General features: G+C 35.1%; 4 protein-coding genes across 9 annotated transcripts; 2 read left to right on the top strand and 2 right to left on the bottom strand.

The window, feature by feature from the left end:
* Positions 1-803: 803 nt before the first annotated feature.
* On the bottom strand, positions 804-4,225 carry HAB1 (HYPERSENSITIVE TO ABA1). Its single transcript, XM_020678260.2, has 4 exons — positions 2,699-4,225; positions 1,921-2,280; positions 1,712-1,817; positions 804-1,359 (listed from the first exon to the last, which is right to left on the bottom strand). Exons 1-4 carry the CDS (start codon positions 3,515-3,517, stop codon positions 1,025-1,027), a joined length of 1,620 nt encoding a protein of 539 aa, XP_020533919.1. The 5' UTR covers positions 3,518-4,225; the 3' UTR covers positions 804-1,024.
* A 2,161-nt stretch (positions 4,226-6,386) lies between these two features.
* On the top strand, positions 6,387-10,952 carry LOC105631425 (U-box domain-containing protein 34). 6 transcript variants are annotated; one of them, XM_020678369.3, is made up of 11 exons: positions 6,387-6,543; positions 6,664-6,871; positions 7,366-7,460; positions 7,748-7,869; positions 8,121-8,306; positions 8,391-8,446; positions 8,555-8,670; positions 8,758-8,856; positions 8,949-9,368; positions 9,445-10,215; positions 10,477-10,952. In XM_020678369.3, exons 2-11 carry the CDS (start codon positions 6,697-6,699, stop codon positions 10,705-10,707), a joined length of 2,271 nt encoding a protein of 756 aa, XP_020534028.1. In that variant the 5' UTR covers positions 6,387-6,543; positions 6,664-6,696; the 3' UTR covers positions 10,708-10,952. The 6 variants fall into 6 exon arrangements, with proteins under 6 accessions (XP_020534028.1, XP_012068933.1, XP_020534025.1 ...); XM_020678366.3 differs by having other exon boundaries at positions 6,389-6,543; positions 6,666-6,871; positions 7,974-8,306; XM_020678368.3 differs by having other exon boundaries at positions 6,392-6,543; positions 6,716-6,871; positions 7,974-8,306.
* Positions 10,953-11,224: 272 nt separating this feature from the next.
* On the top strand, positions 11,225-12,183 carry TIM23-2 (translocase inner membrane subunit 23-2). The gene has a single exon (XM_012213545.4). It carries the CDS (start codon positions 11,372-11,374, stop codon positions 11,936-11,938), a length of 567 nt encoding a protein of 188 aa, XP_012068935.1. The 5' UTR covers positions 11,225-11,371; the 3' UTR covers positions 11,939-12,183.
* Positions 12,184-14,080: 1,897 nt separating this feature from the next.
* On the bottom strand, positions 14,081-19,824 carry LOC105631428 (Dihydrolipoamide acetyltransferase, long form protein). The gene is made up of 19 exons (XM_012213546.4): positions 19,601-19,824; positions 19,202-19,295; positions 17,917-17,993; positions 17,648-17,745; positions 17,536-17,576; positions 17,311-17,366; positions 17,160-17,234; positions 16,965-17,057; positions 16,507-16,752; positions 16,346-16,418; positions 16,074-16,159; positions 15,909-15,994; positions 15,740-15,815; positions 15,407-15,474; positions 15,263-15,329; positions 15,087-15,182; positions 14,898-15,000; positions 14,709-14,804; positions 14,081-14,620 (listed from the first exon to the last, which is right to left on the bottom strand). The coding sequence occupies exons 1-19, from the start codon at positions 19,637-19,639 to the stop codon at positions 14,550-14,552; spliced, it is 1,641 nt and encodes a 546-aa protein (XP_012068936.1). The 5' UTR covers positions 19,640-19,824; the 3' UTR covers positions 14,081-14,549.
* Positions 19,825-22,385: the final 2,561 nt, after the last annotated feature.

Below are 22,385 nucleotides of genomic sequence, written 5' to 3'. Positions count from 1 at the left end.
GTTCGATATTTTTATCATGTTCTTGTTTCTGTGATGAAGGTGGAGAAGAAAACACTGTGTGGAATTTTCTCTTACGTTGCTTATCTTGACAAGTTTAAAGATCTGAATTCTTGCAGTGGCACTTCAACAGCAAAGAACTGAGGATTTCCAAGCACTTTAGGCCAAAAATTCACTCCAAAGTCGAGAAAGGCTACCAACTGAGAAAAATGATATACTTTTCACTTATGACTAGCGCTCATTATAAGCTGATAATTTTCGTACTAATCCAACAGATACTGATAATCCATTTCAAGAACCCGGATGCAAGCTAGCATGTTAGACCTCTCTCTCTCTCTCTCTCTAATTTCCAACTCTCTGGGAGAAGAAACGAGGACATTAGATCAAACAAGTTGTTTTAATTATAGAGCTCCCCATAGTTAGTTATTTACTGACTTCTCCTTCTGCTAATGCCCTGTCAAATATTTAATATTTTGCTAGTAATTCTATGCAATTACTCTGATTCAATTTTTTTTGACTAGTACAACAATTCTGGAACTTCCTTCCAAAAAAGAAATAACAGAAGCAAGAAGGTTGCTGCCTGCAAAGCAAGCAATCAACAAGAGAATGTTTGAACTTGAACATTATTTTAACCTCAGTTGCACAAGATGCCTAAGCATGGCCTTTCCGAGACTTATGTAGTACCTGTGATGTTCAAACCATCACCACTCAATCTATTGTTGAGAGAGAAAACTCATACTTGAAAAGCTAAGGATGACTTACAAAATTGAACACTGTAAATCTCCCCCTACATGCAAGAGCTCAAATTTACATAACTAGTGGTATAGTTTTTGGCAAAGTGAATATCCAAAAACATAGGCAATATTGCATTCGGATACACTAGCTATAGTACAAACTAGTTTCTATTATTGTACACACATTTAAGCCCATGAGAAAAAGGAATGGACCAAGCTATGTATTTAATTAGATGTACCTTCCCTAATATAGCGGTATATAGATTTAAGCTAGTTGATGAATGAAACCTTGATTAAGATTTGCTCTTGAACTTCCTTTGAGCTTTCAAATCCACCACAATCACTGAGATGTTGTCCTTGCTTCCTTTTTGCAAGGCCAGCATTGAAAGGTAATCAGCTGCTGCTTGAGACGCGGGATCAATTCCATTGCCTCTTTCAGCAAGAGATGTAAATCCGTTCTTTTTGTGCCAGAGCAAAATCCGCTTTCGAGCCACTTCACAGACTTCATCATTTGTCATGACATCCCACAGCCCATCACTGGCTAAAATAAGGCATTCATCTTCTCTAGCTCGAGGAACAAACATAACTTCTGGTTCTGGAATAATCCATGGTTTCAAATATCTATCACCTGTGAGTACAAAAGAGAAACAAGTGATAGTAAACGTCAGTGCTGAAATACTCATGGATTTATTGATATTGAGAAATGGTCAACCATGAAGCCAAGGCATTATTAAAACAAGCTTGCCCGATAAAAAAAGGGCAGAAATTTGTCCCAGCAAGGTAAGCAAATGAAGCCTAAAACACCGTAATCCAGATCATTATTTTGCTCTGATTTGCTGCTTGCATTCTGGTGTCTTTAGCAGCAAGAAAAATTTTTTGAAGCAAGCAGCAGAGCATTGGAGCAAGGACTTCAGCAAATTAGCACAATATTGCTTCAACTATACAGAATTAAAATCATCACCAAAATGGAAGACACATACCAATGGATCTAGACATGGCAAGAACACCAAAAACACGGTGTCCATTCCACTGTATGACCTTGCCTCCAGATGCCTCAATCCTGGCATACTCATCTTCTCTGTTTGGCTGAAAACATTTAAACATAAATGAATAATTTAAGAAAAAGAAACAGGCATGGAAACAGTTCTATATATGCATATAAATAATGATATAAATGCACAAGCATTACTTTATGATCAATTGACAATGCCATTGACTCTTTTCCACGATAAAGCACTGCTCTTGAATCACCACAGTTTGCAACTATGATATGAGATGAACAGACCAAGGCAACCACTGCCGTAGATCCAACTGTTTCTGGTGCTAAAGGCTCAAAAGTGGGATCAGAAGCATCTCCATGGCCTTCAATGGTACCTTTGGTACCTTTTCCCCCAATCTCATCATCAACCTTAAGAAAGCAACTAGTGAAGGCTTTCTCCCACTGCACCTGCTGATTTGCTTCCATGCTTACACCACTTGAATCATTTTTAACATTTCCAATCTCGTCAGCCAAGGCCCAATGAATTCGGTCACGACAATAGTTAGCAACCTGCATGAGATCCCTCCAAATTATTCTCTCAGATAAAAAACTGTGCATATTTCGCTTGATATAAGATTAATATCAAATACGTATTAAAGAAAGTCATGAGTTCACCCTTGATTATTTGGAAATCAAAATCAGGTTGCAGATTGTGATGAAGAAGCCCGTGTTGCCAACAACAAGTTGCTTACAATAAGTTAGGAATTCAAAAGTTAAGCTAGAATTAGTTAGCAATATTAATGAGACACTTCGAATCAATATGTGAATCACTATATTAAATGGATCACAATAACTTATCATACATGCCCAGCCATAAGTCTTACACAATTAACACTCCCATAGTGAATTGCAATTGCTTTTGCAAAGCAGGCTAAAACATATCCTATACGACAAGAATAAAAATAAATATCTAGCTATATAGATGTACCTGAGCGCCCCCATGGCCATCATAAACACCGAAAAAATGACTTGTTAGATGGGTCAAACTCTCATTTAATCCGTTGACGACATGATCGCCAATGAGCATTTTTATAGGAATTTTTGCAAACCGAGGAACAGCCGCAAGAGAGTCTTCCATTTCTGGTCTTCTTCCGCAAATAGAGACAGAACCCCAAAGAGGTACGCAATCAATCTCAAATACACTACGGGAAGTTCCCTTACTGAGATTGCTCTCACTGGGCAACTTAAGAACCACTGCGGAGGCCCTTAACTCAGAGCCATCAGTGATGTCTGCATTTGGGCTCACTGCTGCTATGAGGAGTTTAGCCGTCGGCACCTGCACCTCATTTGATGACTCCACAATGATAGCCTTAGCAATGATTTGGCTATCTTCAATCATATCTTCAATTTCAACAGACTTTGGTAAATTTATTTCAGATCCAGCTTCCAATGCTAACAACTCCTCAGATATAGTTCCATTAGTGTCTTCCACAACAGACGATACTTCATCTTCGTCACTTTCCTGAATCATAGCATCAGTAGGAACTGAATCATTTCCTCCAACACCACCATCTTTTGATTCAGACAAGGTGGTGAATTCCATTCCATTTTTAGCATCATCAGAGCTTCCACTGCACACTGCAACAGCCTCATCGGATACTACCTTAGCAGGATCAGACAGCAAGCTCACAGCGTCTGTTACAAGCTTTAGCCGTGTAATTTCTACATGGGTAGCAATACCTGAGTTATCACAAATAGAATTGCCTAAACTAAGTGTCATTGCAACCGCAGGGGACATCTCTTCCATCAATACAACCCTTTGTCCAATTAAAAGTTATGGCTAATAATCCCTAATATTTTCACAAAATCTGCCAATTCTCATCCTCTTCATTTCCTTTTACCATTGAGATTGATGTTAAGCTTGCAGGTTCTAGCAATTCCTCTTCCATCCTACGACATCCCAATGGCCCACCAATCCTTTTGTATCAAGGAGATATATGGGAAAAGACAATCTACAGCCTCCAAGGTCAAAATCAAAGAAAGATAAGCTGTTGAGCATAAGGAGAATGAAAACAGGTTATCAGATCTGGTGAGAAAGAATGGATCTAACCTTTTAATTATCAGAAACTTCAAGTCTTCTCAGGTAGTTATGTTATCCTCAAAACTCCAGAACTTATCAAATTCTTCTTCACCTTTTTTCAAGAAAGAATCAACCACAGGATAACTAATCCTATCCCTACCACCTACCCTTAAATACATAAAGCATAAATGAAAAGGACAAAGAAATAAAAAACTAAAATCAAGACTTCATCTGTTAACCCAAGAATAGAAAGCAAAAGGAGTCATGGGAATTAAACAATCTTGGAAAAAGTAGAACCAACCCCAGACAATCACAAGAAAACCCTAAAAAGATTGGAACTTTTTTCACCTACATCTCATGTTTCCTGGATCTAAGGCAACCCACCTCAGCCTCTCTTGAATTAAAGTTCTCCTCTACCATCTTCCAATTAAAGAACTATTCCATAAACCGTTAAAAAAAAAAAAAAAAAAAAAAAAAAAAAAAAAAAAACAGAATATCTGGGTATGGTAGTATCTGATCAAAGAATGAAACCAAAAATAAAAAATAAAAAATAAAAAAAGAATAACAGATGCTCAAAAATAATTGAAGGGTTCTTACCCGCTTGAAACACAAAAGACTTAAAAAGAGACCTGGAGCCTGATAATAAGGTGAGTTAGGCCTCTTTTCCTAGATTTTTTTTCCCTTTATTTCTGGGGAAGGAGGCTTGAGGAAGAGAGATATTGAGGGGAAGAGAGAGAATATAAGTGGCAAAAAAATGGTTTCTTTTCATTTTTTTTTTCCTTTTTTTTTTACCATGAACTCCTCAAAGAGACACGTATACATGTAATTATCATACATCATTTAAGGCTGTCTGTGGGGGACAGAAGATGCATAGGTTAAGATAGTGCTTACATAAGGACAACTACTCATGGATTTTTCATGAGGCAAACTTTGAGGAGAGACACGTGTCCCTTCCACTGAAAAGTCCACTGCATAGCAATGATGTCCCTGAACCCATACGGTTAAAGATTTCAACCTGCAGTAGATCCTTTGCTTTCACTATTTCTCCTGTAAAAAGTAATTTCTTTTCCAAAGAAGAGGTAATTACTAATCAGTAATTATTATTGAAAATAAAAATTCTGTTAATTATTTTCTCCAGTTTGCAAACGTATTTCCATGCTTAATTCAGAAGTAATATTTAAATAAAATTTGAATTTCGGATCCGTTTAATAGTATTTAATTTAAATTTAAATTTTTAAAAAACTGATATAGCGGATAAAATTTATTTAAAATTACAATTCGTTTTCACTATTTATAAAAATTATTAATTATTAATAGGGCAGATTTAATAAAAGTAAACCTCACATATAACATAGAGCAATTGCAAATTATTTCATATTATCAAATTAATAAAAGTTTGTTTAGCTTCAATAGTAAGATGATAATATTAATAAAGAAACACTTAGTTGTTTATGGTTTTATATTCTATTCTATACAGTAATAAATTCTTCTTTTTGTGATTAATTGTTGGTATTAAAAAAGTTTCACACGTATAACTGGATGAAAGCATTAATTAATTAATTAATTTTCTTTTCTTTTTATATTTATTTATTTATTGATTTATTTTTGGTTTTTTCTACCATATTGAAAAGGAGATTTGTGGTTGGTAATGGCAGTGATAACCATAACAATAAATAACGAAAGGGTAGGTAGGCTCTCTCGTGCTATGCTTATCCATCAAACACCAATAGAAACACAACAAGTCACACAAAAGAGGAACATGAAAATCATAAAATAAGGGCCTCTACAAAAGCTGAGCCCAATTGGCTGAAGGCTTTCTGTGGGCCAAAATGGGCCATTGGCCACTATAATAAAAAATATATATTACTAATAATATAAATTAGCCATTTTCATAATTATAAAATTCATTAGGTATTAAATTTCAGTTTTCAGTTTAAGTCTGTTTGGTTTATAATGTACTTAGCACTTAAATTTTTTTTATTCCACTTTATTTATTACATAGAAAACCAAGAAAAGCATCTTTATTTTTTATTAAGTAAGTAATTATTTAGAGAATTCATAAAAAGACAATTGAATGAGATTGGGTAATTCTCGTATTCTATAGGCTCCAGTTGATCATAAATTCTATGAATGTTTTTATTTTTAGGCATTTCAATTTATCAATATTTTTCACATTTGCTATTTATTTTAAATAAAGATACGAATGAGATTTAATTTTTAGAGAAGTGTTCGTAAATAAATAAATTAAATTATTAAAGGCTTGTTGTGATATATATATGAAAATTTAAATAGAAAAAGGAAAAGCAACATAGCTCTTTTTTAAATCACTTGAACCTATCTTATTCTTATATGATAATTTTATTTTATTTTTTATTTGACAAAATGCTTAAAATTATGTTTTTGGGAAAACATATTTTTAGTTGCAATTGAGAAAAAATAATTTTCGATCAACTATTTTATAGTTTTTTTTTTTTTTTTTTTTTTACAACAAATATATATATAATCAAATTCCAATCAATAAGGCATAACGATTATTATTGTTATTATTATTATTTTTTTATTATTTTGGTACGTATAAATTAAGCCAACTCTCGTTTGTCTTCTTTATTTAGTAAACAAAACTGAACTGCAACAAACAATGAAAGCTAAAAGTTTTTGCAATCCAAATATCTTCTTGTCATTCATTTTTAATATTGAGTTGCAGCCCCGGGCATCGGCTCGGTGGCGGAAGCAGCAATACCGGCGGTGACCTGGTAAGGATATATATATATTTTTATTCTTGTAGAATTAATTAATATTGAATTGTAACAGTAACTTTAATCCGATCTCCTTGTCTCCTCTGCATGTTATACTCTACATTGTTTGCGACTTAGAGATATAAGTTTTGCTTGCATTTTACGGTGAGCATGGCTTTTCTCCGATCAGATTTGAAGCCGGAGGAAGATCATGGAACTACAGTCATCGCCATTGATGGAGACAAGAACAGCCAATCCGCTGTCAAATGGGCTATGGATAATCTTGTAAATAACAAGAGCCACAATTGTATACTCGTTCATGTTCAATCCAAAATTGCGAGTCCAGGTATGTATTGCGGTTTCTCATTAATTCATTTCTTTTCTCATCATTTTATTCCGTTATCAATTAAATACCATCTTCTTCCAAATGCATAAGGAAATAACATAGATATAAATTTTAGTTTTTCTGCTTTTATGGTTATATATTTTGCGGATTTTTAATTTATAATCAGAGAAGGAAAATAACTTCTGCAAGCTCAGGGTTTAATTTGTGAAAAAGCAGTTATAGGAGTAGCTATCATTAACCTTGAAACGAGATTAGAAAGAAAGGAAAAGATGTGAATGCTTTTGGTGAAAAAAATCTTGAGTTTTCCCTATATAATTTTGCATCTATAAATGCATAGGGGTTTTCCCTGTTTAATGCTTTGTATATGTGTGTGCATATATATATCCAATACTGCAGACAAACTTTCATGATTATGTAAATATTAACAAAAATTATTGAGATTATGGATTGTTCTCTTTTTGAGTTTGACTACTGTTATTTTGGGATTTGTAAAGAGGTTTGTAATTTATCAAAGGAAGGTCGTCCTCCAACGCATCAAGAATTGCAGCAATTATTCCTTCCCTACAGAGGATTTTGTGCTCGAAAAGGAGTGAGTAATTTAATACTAGATGATTAAGCACACCATGCGTTTGCATATCTTATATCACATTAGCAGCTCATTTTTGGCTTAGAAAACTGTTTATTTTCTTGAATTGCGTGATAATTAAGAGAATGTAGAGAATCTGTTTGGCATTACTAGTTGAATAGCTATTGAGAAAGTATTTTATTTAAAGTATTAATTGAAGACCATTAATTTCTTTTCTTTAAGATGAATTTCGCATATTCAAATTACAAAATTTAATATAGTTAAATAGCATTTCTATACTATTTTTTCAGATTGAAACAAAGGAAGTCGTTCTCCATGATATTGATGTTTCAAGTGCCCTTATTGACTATATAGTTCACAACAGAATTGCTAATATTGTTGTTGGCGCATCTCATAGGCATGCTCTTACAAGGTCCCTCTCTTTTTTCTTTCTAATTTAGAATCAGGGGAGAAATATTATCAGACAAATCATGACTAAAATCAAATACTTGGGACATAAATTTTTTCTTGGTATAGGAAATTTAAACATGCAGACACTCCTTCTACTTTACTAAAATCTGCACCAGAATCATGTGCAGTATATGTAATATCAAAAGGAAAAATTCAAACTTTTCGCTTAGCGAGTCGACCTCGTACGCTAACTGGTTCTACACGTTCAACTAGTTCTGCACATTCCACTGGTTCTGCAGATTCAATCAGCTCTGCAAATGCTTGCCTGCTACATCAATCACCACCTCGTAACAGTAGTAAACATAGCAAGTATAACAATGTATGTACTACTGGGCAACCAAATCTTTGGGAACAACGTCATCTTCCAAAAGATCGCCGGCCGTCTGTTGATGTGTCTCAGTAAGTTTAACTAGGACTAGTTCTAATTTTTTACTATACAGCTAATGTTCTAACTGTCAAAACTTGGAATTTTCTTGTTTGCAGAAGATTTTGTGAAAGCTGGAAAAGTGACGGTTCTGACAAAACATCTTCATCTTCTGGTAAATTCATTAGCAATGATAAGTTTACATTCAGTGTCAAGGAAATTTCGTCAGGGGTATCAACAAATGGTCAATCACCGGATGTGTTAAATGAAAATTCTGTATCAGGTGCCAGTGAATTTTCAGGGCAACACAGTTTTCAATCAAGTGGAATATCCTCTGAGAATTTGGAATTCTCTACCACGTGTGCTGGTTCAAAGAGCCCCGATTCCTCACAAATTGCAGTAAGTATTGCTAAATTATTAAAATTTTGATTTCTATATGAGATATCACGAAACATTTTTTAAAATTGATGTTATTCCTTTTGACAGACATTAGACGCAGAAATGAAGAGGTTAAAGCTCGAACTTGAACAATCTATGCAAATGTTTAGCTCAGTTAGTAAAGAAGCAGTTTTCGCCAAGCAGATGGTAATGTCAGAGTAACAGTTTAACATAATAATTATGAATAATTTTTGTTGCTTGGCTTGGCTTTATGTTAGTTGCGTAACTTGTGTTCACAGGTGAGGAAGCTTCGTCACTTGCAAAAATTGGAAGCACGTAAGACAGAGGAAACCACAGAAGACGCTGCATTGACTTTAGAAGAAATGGAGAAGCGAAAGACCATAATTGCTTTAGAAGCAGTACAAGCAGCATCCCGAGCAGCAGAAATAGAAGCACAAAAGAAGAATGTAGAAATGAAGGCCCATCGTGAGGCAGAAGACAAGATGAGAAAAATGGAAGCATTAGCCAACAATGATTTTCGATGTAGAAGATACACAATTGAGGAGATTGAAGTTGCAACAGATCACTTTTCCCCTGCCAATAAGATTGGTGAAGGTGCATATGGCCCTGTTTTTAAAGGCATGCTTAATCACATTGCTGTTGCCATTAAGATCTTAAGGCCAGACTTGTCACAAGGGCTAAAGCAATTCAAACAAGAGGTATATTCAATTATTTCATCATACGCATGCAAATTGTTGAAATGACTTTCATACATCTTTCTTTTTGTCGATGTAGGTTGATGTTTTAAGCAGTATGAGACATCCATACATGGTTATCCTACTTGGTGCATGTCCTGAATATGGATGCCTTGTGTACGAGTACATGGAAAATGGTAGCTTAGAAGACCGCCTCAATAGAGAAGACAATACTCCTCCAATACCATGGGGAAGGCGATTTAAAATTGCTTATGAAATTGCCACGGCCTTACTTTTCCTTCATGAAACAAAACCAGAACCTCTAGTGCATCGCGACCTGAAGCCTGCAAACATTCTCTTAGACTGTAACTATGTGAGCAAAATCAGCGATGTGGGCTTGGCCAGACTTCTTCCACCATCTGCAGCTAGTGATGTTACACAATATCGCATGACAGCAGCAGCTGGTACATTTTACTATATTGATCCAGAATATCAGCAAACAGGAATGTTAGGTGTCAAGTCAGATTTATACTCATTTGGTGTAGTGCTGTTACAACTGCTTACAGCAAAACCTCCTATGGGTTTAGCTTACCAAGTTCAGGAAGCTATCGAGAAAGGAACATTTTCAGATATACTCGACCAATCAATAACTGATTGGCCTGTAAATGAAGCACTATTGTTAGCGAGGCTGGCAGTGCAGTGCTGTGAATTGAGAAAAAAGGATAGGCCAGATCTTGCTTCTGTTGTTTGGCCAGAGCTTAAGCGGCTAAAAGATCTTTCCATGTCTCATGAAGCTTCACAACATAGGACAATTTTGTCGCTACCCAGTCCAGATGATTTAGTTTCAGAAGCAAGCACTCATTCAAATGAGGTTAGTAACTATTTTAAGAGGATGAAAGTGATTTTGTAGGCACATTTTTCATGTGCATTTGATTGTTTGATATGAATGATTAAATAAAAATCCAATGTGCTGGTGGGATATTTATATAAATCTCGAGTCTTGGCAAAGAAATTCATAGTTAAGCCCTTTCCAAAATCCTCTGAATTGCTTTTTCTATATCTCTTTTATTATGCCAAATCAGGAACGATTAAGAAACAAAATCCTAACGTCCAAATGGAAAATTGAACTTAGATCAATGCGAAAGGAGGATGGCAGCTGCTGTACTTGAATGGTGTGAAAAGGCTGAGGAGCTTGAAGAACAATTCTCAAAAATCAAGCATTGATCATCGTCATCATGGTCACGATCAACGTCGACCACGGCCTACAAGAAACCGCGCTGTTGGAATAACAAAAATGATGCCATTCCCTGTGTTTTGTTCTTCGTTTGGAAGCTGCACTGTTGTGCCTCATCCTGCAACATAAAAATGCAGAATGTTTGCTCTCTCTTTTTCGTAGCCAAGGGTGTCATTGCGCCGTGACGCATTCTTGAAGAGAAGCTGTCTTCTAAGATTTTAGTCCATGAAAAAACAAAAACCACCTCTTGCCATTTACTAATTAACATATGGTAATTAATTGCTAACAAGCTTCTAAGCTCCTTCAATGAACCTCTTTAACATGCCAGATCATTTAATTAATTGCTAATGATATAGCATTTTTTTTGTTACTAATCAACATGTAAATTCAATATTTCAGATTAACGTAAAACAAACTTTAAAAGTTAACTTCTGTTAATGCGAATTTGCTACTGCGATATTTCTTTTTTAATTTTTCCTCAATAAAAGTACTATTATTCCGTAAAATAACTGAAGAAATTAAGCAAATTACATATTTTCAAAAATACAATTTTAAAATTTAATTAAAAAATATTTTCCAAGGTTGAATTTTTATTTAAAAAGTAAAAACACACACACATTTATAATGACATAAAGAATATTCTCAGCGTGATATATAGTGGCACGCACAATGAAATGAAAAACCAGAAATCAATATTCCAGATTCTCTCTTTCACCTAAACAAACCAAATTCAGAAGCTTTCTTTAACCAAACTTCGTCTCTTCCTCTTCTTCATCACCCTAACCCTAATCCTATGGCTCACTCTAGTTCAGATCACGAGCGCAATCGGTCCCAATCGCCACAGGCGCACCTCTACAACCCCTATCAAGACCTAAACCTTCAAATCCAAACTCTTTATCAGCTCCCAACTTCTCCCGAATTCCTCTTCACCGAAGAATCTCTCCGCCAGCGTCGCTCCTGGGGTGAAAACCTCACATTTTACACCGGTTCGGCCTACCTTGGCGCCTCCATAGGTGGTGCTTCCGTCGGGTTTTTCTCTGCTCTCAAATCTTTCGAGCCCACCGATACGTTGAAGCTGAAAGTGAATAGGATTTTGAACTATTCGGGACATTCTGGACGAGTCTGGGGGAACCGGATCGGCATTGTGGGATTGATCTATGCCGTGATGGAGAGTGGAGTCGTGGCGGTTACCGATAGGGACGATGTGTGGACTAGTGTGGCGGCTGGGCTTGGAACAGGGGCTGTGTGCAGGGCAGCGAGAGGGGTGAGGTCAGCTGCGGTGGCTGGTGCGTTGGGAGGGTTGGCGGCTGGTACTGTGGTGGCAGGGAAACAGTTGTTGAAAAGGTATGCTATGATTTAAAACAAGGAGAGAGAACTTTTCTGGGTTGAGTTTAGGCTGTCAGTTCTAAATTGTTTTTGAAATTCACAAGCTGTATCTGTTCAATTTTGATCATGAATTTGTTAGCAATATATTAATAATATTGGAATCAATTAATATTAATATGAACCATTTTTGCATTTTTAGCATGGAAGAAACATGCTTTTGTAAAGGCAAAGACCAGATTTTTGTGATGACTTGTAATAAAAAAAACATATATTCACCAATTTTTTTTGTTATTTAAGCCTCTCTTCTTAATTGAAAACAATGGTGGATGAGGCTTACAAATTGATGATTAGTATAGTATTCGCTCATTTGTGTTTGAGTAGGGTAATTCTTTTGAGACTAATTAATCCTACCACTAGAATTGGAAATGATGTATGGTGATTGCAGTTTGTTGTGCATCTGTATTGAACTTTCTATTACTGTATTGTCTGATTTTTCTGTTAGTTTTATTTTTGAGTTGCTATCTTGCACAATGTTCTCAAATGGTTTGCATAGTTGATGCCTTCTTAAGGTCTTCCAAGTACTGATAGACAGTTTTTGGAGATATGGAACGACCTATTTATGCCTTCTTACCATTTGACTGACTAAAATAGTCTCTTGGAGTTGCTGTTTAAATTTAGAAGGTTGAAAGTTGAACTTAGCATATAGTTACATGTTAGCTTGACGTAAACAGAGTTTGAGATGCTTGTAAAATTACTGTACATGTAAGAGCATATATCACATTTAGGTCTAGTTTCATCTTTCATCTGGGTAGTGAAAAATGCATAACATTGTAAATGATTCAGATAATGCTGGTTCCTAGGTGTGGGATTTTGCAATACCCCCTATACTCATTTTTATATAGGATTTTGATCTTGAAATAGAAATAGAAGTATTTTGATTTCTTTTCAATTTTGCTTGCTGCTGATTCATTTGTTGTAAATCGGTTTAAAAGTGAATTGAGAAAGAGTAGAAAAATGTGGAAACAAGCATTGGGGCTTGGAAATGTGCAAGGAAAAACAAAATTGTCTCTGGTTTCAACCTTTAGGTGACATCTGATACTGATCCAACGTTTAGAATTATAGCATAGCAAGCTCAATACGCATATGGATGATGTGAAAGTTCCAACATTTTAACCAAAATAAAGCATGATGCAGTGTTGACATGGCTTTTATTTTTCGTATTCTTGACTTGATAATCAAGTTTGATATTCTGATCAGTGTCATACCAGAGACATTATCTGGTAAAGCATCATGTTGAATCGCTGAATGCTTTGTGAAGACAAATGTCTGTGTAGCACAGTTTTCTTACTGCATGCTTTTGCAATGATCCTTATACAATAGAAGGATGGACCCTCATGCCAGGGATTAATTAATGCGGTATTTCATATGGCTGAGCCATTGGTTCTGATAATTTCTTATGTTAGAAATGTCCGGAAAATAAAAGAACGGAATTTGTTATGATAGAAAAAAATAACATTATAACTAACAACAATTAATTGTGTTTGAACGCGCTGCATCTTTCAAAACTCTGATGGTGGTGCGCTTGATTGAAGGTTTGTTCCTGGTGAAATTAAAGATGTTTTCTTTTTTAGATTCTCCTTTTCCTTTGAGTTTATTTATATTTATACTCATGTATAAGTTTTTCCTATTGGATTGCTGATGCTCTCTCAACTGAAAAAAAAAGGATGATTGAGGTTCCTTTTTTTTTTTCGTTTTGCCAATATGATTGGTGGTCCAAATGCCTCAAGGGAAGCGTGGTTGGTAATTTCTTAAACCGTGATTGAAAATCAAAAATGTCATTCGTCAATTGGGTGTGGCATTAATGAGTTAGTATCCCTTACGAGTAGGTGAAGATGCATGTTAACTGAAAAAGAAGATGCATATTTAAAGAATGAAATTTCAGTCGATCACAATTTTCACATAAAAAGAATTAACAAAACCCACAGATGCATAGGTGAAGGTGCGCATACGAGTGTTGATGAAATGATTTGGCATTCTTAGCAAAGCACAAGTTTGATTTGTTTATGCATATTTGCCTCACAATAGAAAACCATATTTCTGATTTCCCAACCACACGAAAACCATCAATCATAAGCCAGATGCAATTTTTTGCTTCAAGATAAGAACCAAGAAGAAATATCAAATAAAGTTTATTATCGTCGAATCTGAACAAATGTGAAAAGTCTTTGGCCCGTGTGATAGGCTCACCGAATTTACAAACAGAAAAAAACGAAATTACAATTATAAGTTAGTTCACCAAAAACTTCATCCAGTGAACCAAAGCTTTGAACGGAAGGTTATTATTAGGATCGGCTATTGGATCACCAAAAAAACAAATCTATTCGATAAAAGATATAACCCCTGGAAAAGTACGTTAAAGCACTGTGCAAAAGCAAAATTGACTGAGTTGCAGTTCACTGCCTCCAAACAACCCAATGCTCTTATTCCACCCAACCATTGTTGAACCCCAAAAAACTACAGGAGTTCCTATTTGATGAACCGGTTGCAAAAAAAACAAATGCAGCTCAATGTCGAAGTATGGAACACAATTGCCTTGTGTTCAGGAAAAGGTATACAAGGAAATGACAAAACAACTAGAAATTGATTTACAGCAACATTGATTCTGGATTCTCTATGTAGCCCTTAAATGCTTTTAACCATTCTGCACCTACTGCACCTGAAGAATGCAAGTGTAATTAACAGTGTCACATCCCTGAGAATCTAAGACATTCAACTCCATAGAAAGGTTAATATTAGATGCTTACCATCTATAACACGATGATCACAACTTAGCGTTACTGACATGAATGAAGCAAATTTGAATTCATCGGGACCCAAACCAGGTACAACCCTCTTCTCAGCTGCACAAGAACAAGGTCAAATAATCACAAAGATGAGAATAAATTAGAAGAAAATAACTTAATTTGGAAGTTGTAATTTATTTTACAAATTACCAGAGCCAACAGCTAAAATGCCTGACTGAGGAGGATTGACAATGGCACAGAATTGCTTGATGCCAAAAGGCCCTCCCAAATTTGACACAGTAAATGTGCCTCCCTGCAAAACAGGAAAATGTTTTTTCAAATAAAATTCACTATAGAGAATCATCCAGCAGCCAACTGGCACAGAAATATAATACTCACCTCATAATCTTCTGGTTTCAAGCTATTCTCTTTGGCTTTTTGGGCCAAAAGCTTGACCTCCTCAGCAATTTTAGATAAGCCTTTCTTGTCTGCGTCCTGCATATTTTACACCATAAATTCAAGTCAAGCCATAAAAAAAAAAATGCAGAAAATTATTAAGTCAGACAACTGCTCACCCTAACAACTGGGACATATAGTCCATTATCCGTCTGTACTGCTACATTAATATTGACATTATTATACCTGTATTGCAAGCAAATGAGAAATGAGATGTTGCATGTCATACAAATTTTCATAACATCAATTAACTGTGTACATACTGGCGAATATAGTTATCAGTCCATGAACTGTTGCATTGGGGAACTTTCCTAAGAGCCAAAGCAGCAGCCTGCAATTACAGTGTCACTGAAATTACTCCATGGCCAAATTTAAAACATACAAAATCAAAGAGATATACAAGGCGTCATAAAAGTTGGAAGACAATTATGCTTATTTTTCAGCATAATCCCCTTAATCCTAAATATAAGTGTCAGATCTTCTCTAAACAGATCCAACTAACAAAGAACTCTTTAACAGCTTAGGCTGTGTTTGTATTGCATTTAAGAAGCATGACAAGTAATTTCCCAATAATCCAAGCAAAGAAGGTGGTATACCTTGATCACAAGATCATTTACAGATATACGCTTCCCACCTGAGGCCTCTTGTAATGAATTTAGTTTACTCCGCAAACTGTACCCAAAAGGATGGTTTAAATAATTACAGAAAAATTGTTAACAAGAATATTGGATTGCAATAAAAGGAAGGCAGAAACTGATTACTTACTCGATAAGTTTGTCGACACATGTATCTACGGTTAAATAATAGTGAGGAATAGTTTGCTTTGAGAACAATAACCGTGAAGCTGTCACCTGTCAATATGATACAAGAAAATTTCTCCATAACAAACTTAAAGAAAAGATATTGCAAATAAAGATGATAAAATATTACCTTCCGTATTTGGGAGTGAGGAATATCAACATAATCTAATGCAGCAGGCTTAGGTGCTTTTGCAGAAACTTCCTTCCCACTTGAAGCTGCAAAATAAGTATAATTCCTCAGTAAGCACTGCTGTTATTAGATGAGGATTTATAAAATGAGAAGGAAAATCAGACAATACTCATGACTCACGTTATACAGCCAGCATAAATATTAATTAAATCAAGGTTGACAATAACAAATAGCACTATAATCATCAGGCACACAAAGTTTAGCAATCATACCCAAGTAATCTTCGACATCAGCCTTTATAATGTGACCATCAGGACCAGTTCCTTTAATGCTTGAGAGAGGTACCTATATTTGTGAAAACAATGTTATTGAGAATAGTCTCAAGATCAATATCTACACTCTATTACCAAACAACAGAGGTAGTCGTGCTAACATTGTTTTCTTGAGCCAATTTTCTTGCAAGAGGACTAGCAAAAATTCGATCTCCAGAAGGAGCTGCACTGGGCTGGGAAATCTTTGGTTCTGGTGATCTAACTGATTCCTCAACCACCTCCTTTTTGGGTGGGGGAGGTGGGGTGGAAGAAGGTTCTTTAGCTGCATCAGCACCATCTGATGCTGAAGGACTGTAATCCTTAAATTTGGCAATGTCATCCTCATCTTCAACAGTAATAGCAATAATCTGCATGAGAAGACAAAATTTTACAGACAAAACATATCACCAACACGAACTAACAGCATCCACAACTAAACTGCCTTGTTGTTTCCAACATAAATGCCTCAGTATTTTATTCAGTTTATTTTCCCCTAGTAAAAACAATAGAAAACAAAAGTAATAAATGGAAGGTATAAGAAGTGCAAGTGGTTTTCCTTAGTATCAGATGAAATCAATACCTCACCAACTTTAATTTCTTTTGATCCATCACCCTTTATTATCTTTGCAAGGAAACCTTCTTCCATGCATTCCATCTCAACTGTTGCTTTGTCCTTAAAAATATCAAATAGGGAAACAAAGTAAATATTCCATAATGAGCAACAAAAAATAAACCAGAGTTGGAGCCTGGACCAGAACCAGTTCAGGGACCATACAGTTTCAACTTCGCATAGCACTTCACCAGGTGAAACTTTGTCACCCTCTTTCTTCAACCACCTTGCTATATTACCCTGAAATTTGGAAAATAATCAATTAACACATTTAACAAGCAAAGGATCTTTTCATAAGATGCAGAAAGGTGCATGCCTCTGTCATTGTAGGTGAGAGAGAAGGCATTCCAATCGCTTGGTGTGGAGGAAGACCTGCAACATATTTTGAACAATTATCTCAGTCAATCAAGCAGAGATTTACAATTATTCATATTAAAACAAACGCAACCAATTTTGAGGACAAAAAACAGAACTCACAATATGTTTATCAGAACTCGAACAACATAAATAATATATATGTAGATATAATCATAGAATCTACCTGAATCAGATGAAAATCCTCTCCTTGACTGTACCTGTGAACTGAAATGTGAAAAAGAAAAAGGTAGTTACAATCACTGTGAGAAGGGATAGACAGAAATTACAGGACATACCAAGAAAACTCCTTCGAGAGTAGAGGTGCAGCCATCGGATTCCCTACTTGCATTATCATCCTAGAAGTATTTTTCTTAAATGCACCAAATGATGATACCTACAAAACAAGACATATATCTGTAGCTTTAGCCATATGATTCTCACTTCAATAAGAACAAATAGTTGATTGATGCTAATTGGAAATGACTACAATGTGCAACAGGAAGGCTTCAATCAAAGTAACTTGCATTACACATGCTGATCACTGAACAAAACTGGTAGAACTTACAGTGGTATTAGCAGTGCTGCTAGAGAACCTCATTTTTTCAGCAGGCATAAGGCCATGGTGACGAGCATTCCCAGCATCTGGAAACAACAAACTAATCTTATAGCAATATAAACAAAAGTTTATTGAAAGTGACACATTACATATCTTAGGCTAGAACCATGGACTAAAGATTCAAATTTCTCCCCAATTTAATGCTACAAATCTATGATAACCATAGAGATCAAAATTTGGAGGGTGCAACTCTTTAATGCCACAATTCCTCACATTGATTTAGATTACTGCATCTAGTGGCCATTCCGCCCATGGGATGCCTTATAATGCGTTGTCCTTCTCCTTCTATTCAAAAACCGATCAGACGTATGAACTTTTCTCACCACTCATCTTTCATCATACGCTGTAGAAATTATATATCAAGTATAGGAGGTAGGTTCATTGGTTGCTTAGAATGCTTTAGACACTAAATGGAAGATCTCGGACATTACAGTTAACCATCAACATTAGTTTATAAGGCTTTGTAATGAAAGCAATACCAATATCACAAAAATATATAGGCACAAGCCCTTAACTATGGTTATCCACGCAATCCAGGTTAGATCAAACAGAAAAAATCATCAAGAAACACATTGTGCAATATTCTTTCAAGTAGATTAATCACCCCCTCGGGCTTTAGAAATACAAAATAGCAATAACATGAAGATACAAATAAAAGAAAACCGTTATTAGAAGACAGCAGCAGAAAGTAAAATCAATTAACCAAGAGAAAACCCCAGAAAAAAAAAAAAAAATAAAGACAACAAATTTTGACATTTTCCACAGCATTCTCCCTTTACATGAAGCCAGAGGCATAGCATTTGCTACGGGGCAAGCATTTCAGTTCAGGATGGGGTTGCTAAACCCTTCAAAGAAACTAAAGGTGAGCCCATCCTATTATCTCATGCATGTCTAGCTATATATTTATGAGCAAGTTTGCACCATTGGCGGTCATGGAAAGAAATAAATGGCCAAACTTACAGAGAAAAAGAAAAAAATATCATGTTTGCGAGAATGCATATTTATCCTACAATACACCTGCAACAAATGCCAGCTAATGCAAACACACTGGTGTTTTATCATAACGTTGCCTTCGATAAATGCAGGAAAGCTAGCAAAGAGATGCATGTTAATTATGGATAAGCTAGTATGGCAATGTCATTAGCAAAAGTCATTATTAAATTGCAAAAGACCAGGAATAAGAAAACACAGTAATTAACAGCAAACGAGATCGGTCACAAGATCAGTTACTGACCGTCCTTTTTACTGACAGAGAAGCGAGTGTCATTTGAAAAACACCGAGCCAAACTAGCATGCTCATGTCGCAGTAAGTTGGAAACATTTCTCAACTGCGAAAAGCCAAAAAAATTCAGAAAAAAGAGTTAAAATTATGACAAAAGCACTATAGTCTGCCATTGATTAATACTATTTCTCCTATCTGCATTCTCCAAATCACACACTAATCCAATAATCAAATCACCGTTACGTCGTATTACAGTGAAATTAAACTGAAACGAGCTTGAACACAGAATTAGAAACAATCAATTAATCCAATAATCTTGAAAACAGGATCTAAACTTCAAGACAAAATTCAACAACATAAATCAAAAATAGAAACACACGCTCAGAATTGGAAATTGAAATAGGACAGCACCTTTTTCGAGTGATTGATTGCATGAGATGCATACGCCATGACTGTATCTTCAAACAAAGTAATCAACTAAACGAAGAACAAAAATAATAAAATTAAAGAAAAAAATATTGGAAATAGAGACGGCTGAGCCAAAAAGCGGTATTTATTTAGTTTATTGAAGAGGAATTAGGACTTTTACTTTTCTTTTCTTTTTTATGAATATCAAAACAGATCTCGCTCGACTTTTGCTTATTTATTTATTTATTTTCCGGTTTAATGCTTCGTTTTTCGGTGAATTTTTCTGAGGGTTTTCGAGTTCTACTCAAATGCGGTTTGCCTATGTACATTTGGATTCTATATGAATAAATCTAGATAGTTGTAAATGTGCTCTAAATGCATCGGACGGTCATCGTCAGCGTGTCTAAGACTTGTTAGTACTTACTCTTATGTAAATGAAACTACGCCGTTGACTATGTTGGTTTGAGGAAAGATAGAAGGTGCACTAGGGCTACCATAGGAAGGTAATGTAGAGGATTTTGGGACCAACAAGGAGTTTGGTGAAAATTTGGGCTGGGCTTGTTAGGCGCCCACATTTTTTGAATGGCCAGTAGGCTTTTTTTTGTTTTTTGAGTAGTAAATTGGTAAATGCCTTGGTAAATTATTTTAACTGATTAAGTTAATATATTAATCAATTTATATTTTTTGGAATACATTTCCTTTTTTTTTGAAATTAAATATTTTAGTTGTTATATTATTTATAAAAAAAAAGTAAAAATTATCATTGTTGCAAGTGAATTATATTTTCTTTCAAATTGTTTGTTTAGAATTTATAATTTTAGGAATAATATATAAGTGTGTTTCTAACTTTTCTATTACAATTAATGCAAGAATCACTTTCTAATAAAAAATAAAAAAAAAACATAAGCCTTAACCAAGAATCAGAACCTGATAAATTAGGTATTGGAAGTTAGGAACATAATTTAATAATTTATTCATAATTGGAAAAGAATAAACGAACAAAAACTTTAATTGATGAAAAATATGATAGGTAACAGAATCAAAATATATGATAGGAAGAACAGAAATACAATAATAAACTAATTATAGGAAAGTTCGATCACAATTGGACAAACAATGCCACGTCCAATATATATGAAATACAAATTCTAGCTGCTAATAATTATAAAAAAATAAAATTTTTTGATGTTTCTTCAGCTCGAACTAAAGAGGTGTAGGCCATAAAGGTGCCACAAGCTGAAAAAAAGTCCTGCGATTAGTCCGCTTATATGTATGAATTTCGTGGACTTTTCGTACTTGCTGGTTAAGGTTACACGAAACCTCAACATTACCAAAGGCCAGGTACACAGTATGTTCATCGCTTGGATGGAAACCCAATCCCAAGGTGGAATGATCCCACTGATCAAGTTCCGTAATCTGAATACCGTCGGAAATCATAGTACCAAATAGTATATTGTGCTCCAAGCTCCATGTACCTGTTTTATAATCCTTGAGCTCCCAAATGCGAAAACTACTAGCTTCAATGTCATCTTCAATGGACAAGTGCATTGCCATCATCCGCAAAAAGCCATTGCAAACTCCAATAAAATGATTGCTCATCTCCTCAAGCCCTTCAGGGCCTCTAATGAAGTAAGATTGATCGACATCGAATGGATCATAAGCAACAATATTAGAACCATTGAACCAGTGCAATTTCCCTTTATATGCAATAATATTACTCTGTATTCTATAATTTGAATCGAGAACAGAAAAGTTCCATTCACCAGTCTCAACGGAATATGTACTAACTGTCATATCTTCAGTAAATTCATGAAACAACACCACTCTAGACTTAAATTTAGGATTTATGATGTATTGATCTCCTCGTATAGAATAAAATGGTTCGCAAATAAATCCAACATTTGTAGTGTTATCTTCTTGTGATGCATTGGCAGGCAAAGAGAAAGCAAGCACTTGAGTTGTTATTGGATTGTAGATGTAATAGTTTTTGACAGCATGAAATGGTTTTAATGCAAGCTGGATTAAAAGTAAATCATTGTATGATGCTACTACACGAGAATGCATAAAGTCTTTGTGACGATGGGGAAAATTGAAACGGAAATCCAAGGGAGGTTTGGATTCGAAAGGAGGATCGAAAATGAAACAAAAAGAATTGAAAATATGATCAGGTTCTGGTAGACACGACTCGGTTACGGTAATAATAATTTGCGTTTGGTAGTTATCATGATATGAATGGTGAGTTACAAACTGACGCACAAAATAAGGACTTGATATCAAATAATTCCAACGCTTAGCCACCAATTTGCAACGAGCGGCGAATTTTGCGGATGGTAGTCGACAGAGAATTTCGATCAGTAAACTGTCTTCTAAACCTTTCAAGTTGAAAATGGAGGATTCATCCGGTGAAAGAATTTTTTTGGTTTTTAATTTATTTGGACTGGTTGTGCTATCGGCCATGCTAAGTTTTCAGATTTGACGTTTGGATTTTTTTATTGTTGAAATGAACGATGGCTTGTTGATGCGGTTTCACGAGAAATTTTAGAAGCTATTTATAGATAGATATAGATACCTCAAGCGGTTTATATCAATATATATGTATATAAACGAAATAAATTGAAAAAATATTTATAATATTTAGCAATTTAGTATACAATTCAAATATCAATTTATTTTCGCATAAAATAACAAAAACAAAAGGTAAAAAGGTGCAAATTGAATGATGGATTTCTAATGTTATTAATTTATAAATGTTAACATAATTGTTGAGAAAAATTCTGGCTAAAATAAA

The sequence above is a fragment of the Jatropha curcas genome, chromosome 1 (genome assembly GCF_041381405.1).
Source record: "Jatropha curcas cultivar XTBG-Jc1 chromosome 1, XTBG_Jcur_1.0, whole genome shotgun sequence".
NCBI lineage: Eukaryota > Viridiplantae > Streptophyta > Magnoliopsida > Malpighiales > Euphorbiaceae > Jatropha > Jatropha curcas.
The sequence above is the reverse complement of the archived record's forward strand: the minus strand, read 5'-3'. Positions and strand labels throughout refer to the sequence as shown.

Bases quoted from the DNA above. Each gene is read 5' to 3' on its own strand.
- LOC105631428 (XM_012213546.4), bottom strand. From the start codon at position 19,639: ATGGCGTATGCATCTCATGCAATCAATCACTCGAAAAAG. The intron at 17,994-19,201 runs GTCAGTAACTGA...TGTTGTTTCCAG, and splicing joins CTCTGTCAGTAAAAAGGACG to ATGCTGGGAATGCTCGTCAC. The intron at 16,160-16,345 runs GTATGATTGCTA...CTTATTTTGCAG, and splicing joins TGATGTCGAAGATTACTTGG to CTTCAAGTGGGAAGGAAGTT.
- HAB1 (XM_020678260.2), bottom strand. From the start codon at position 3,517: ATGGAAGAGATGTCCCCTGCGGTTGCAATGACACTTAGTTTAGGCAAT. The intron at 1,818-1,920 runs GTAATGCTTGTG...AAATGTTTTCAG, and splicing joins CATTGTCAATTGATCATAAA to CCAAACAGAGAAGATGAGTA. The intron at 1,360-1,711 runs GTATGTGTCTTC...TTGTACTCACAG, and splicing joins TGCCATGTCTAGATCCATTG to GTGATAGATATTTGAAACCA.
- TIM23-2 (XM_012213545.4), top strand. From the start codon at position 11,372: ATGGCTCACTCTAGTTCAGATCACGAGCGCAATCGGTCCCAATCGCCA.
- LOC105631425 (XM_020678366.3), top strand. From the start codon at position 6,697: ATGGCTTTTCTCCGATCAGATTTGAAGCCGGAGGAAGATCATGGAACT. The intron at 6,872-7,365 runs GTATGTATTGCG...GGATTTGTAAAG, and splicing joins ATCCAAAATTGCGAGTCCAG to AGGTTTGTAATTTATCAAAG. The intron at 7,870-7,973 runs GTCCCTCTCTTT...TTCTTGGTATAG, and splicing joins CATAGGCATGCTCTTACAAG to GAAATTTAAACATGCAGACA.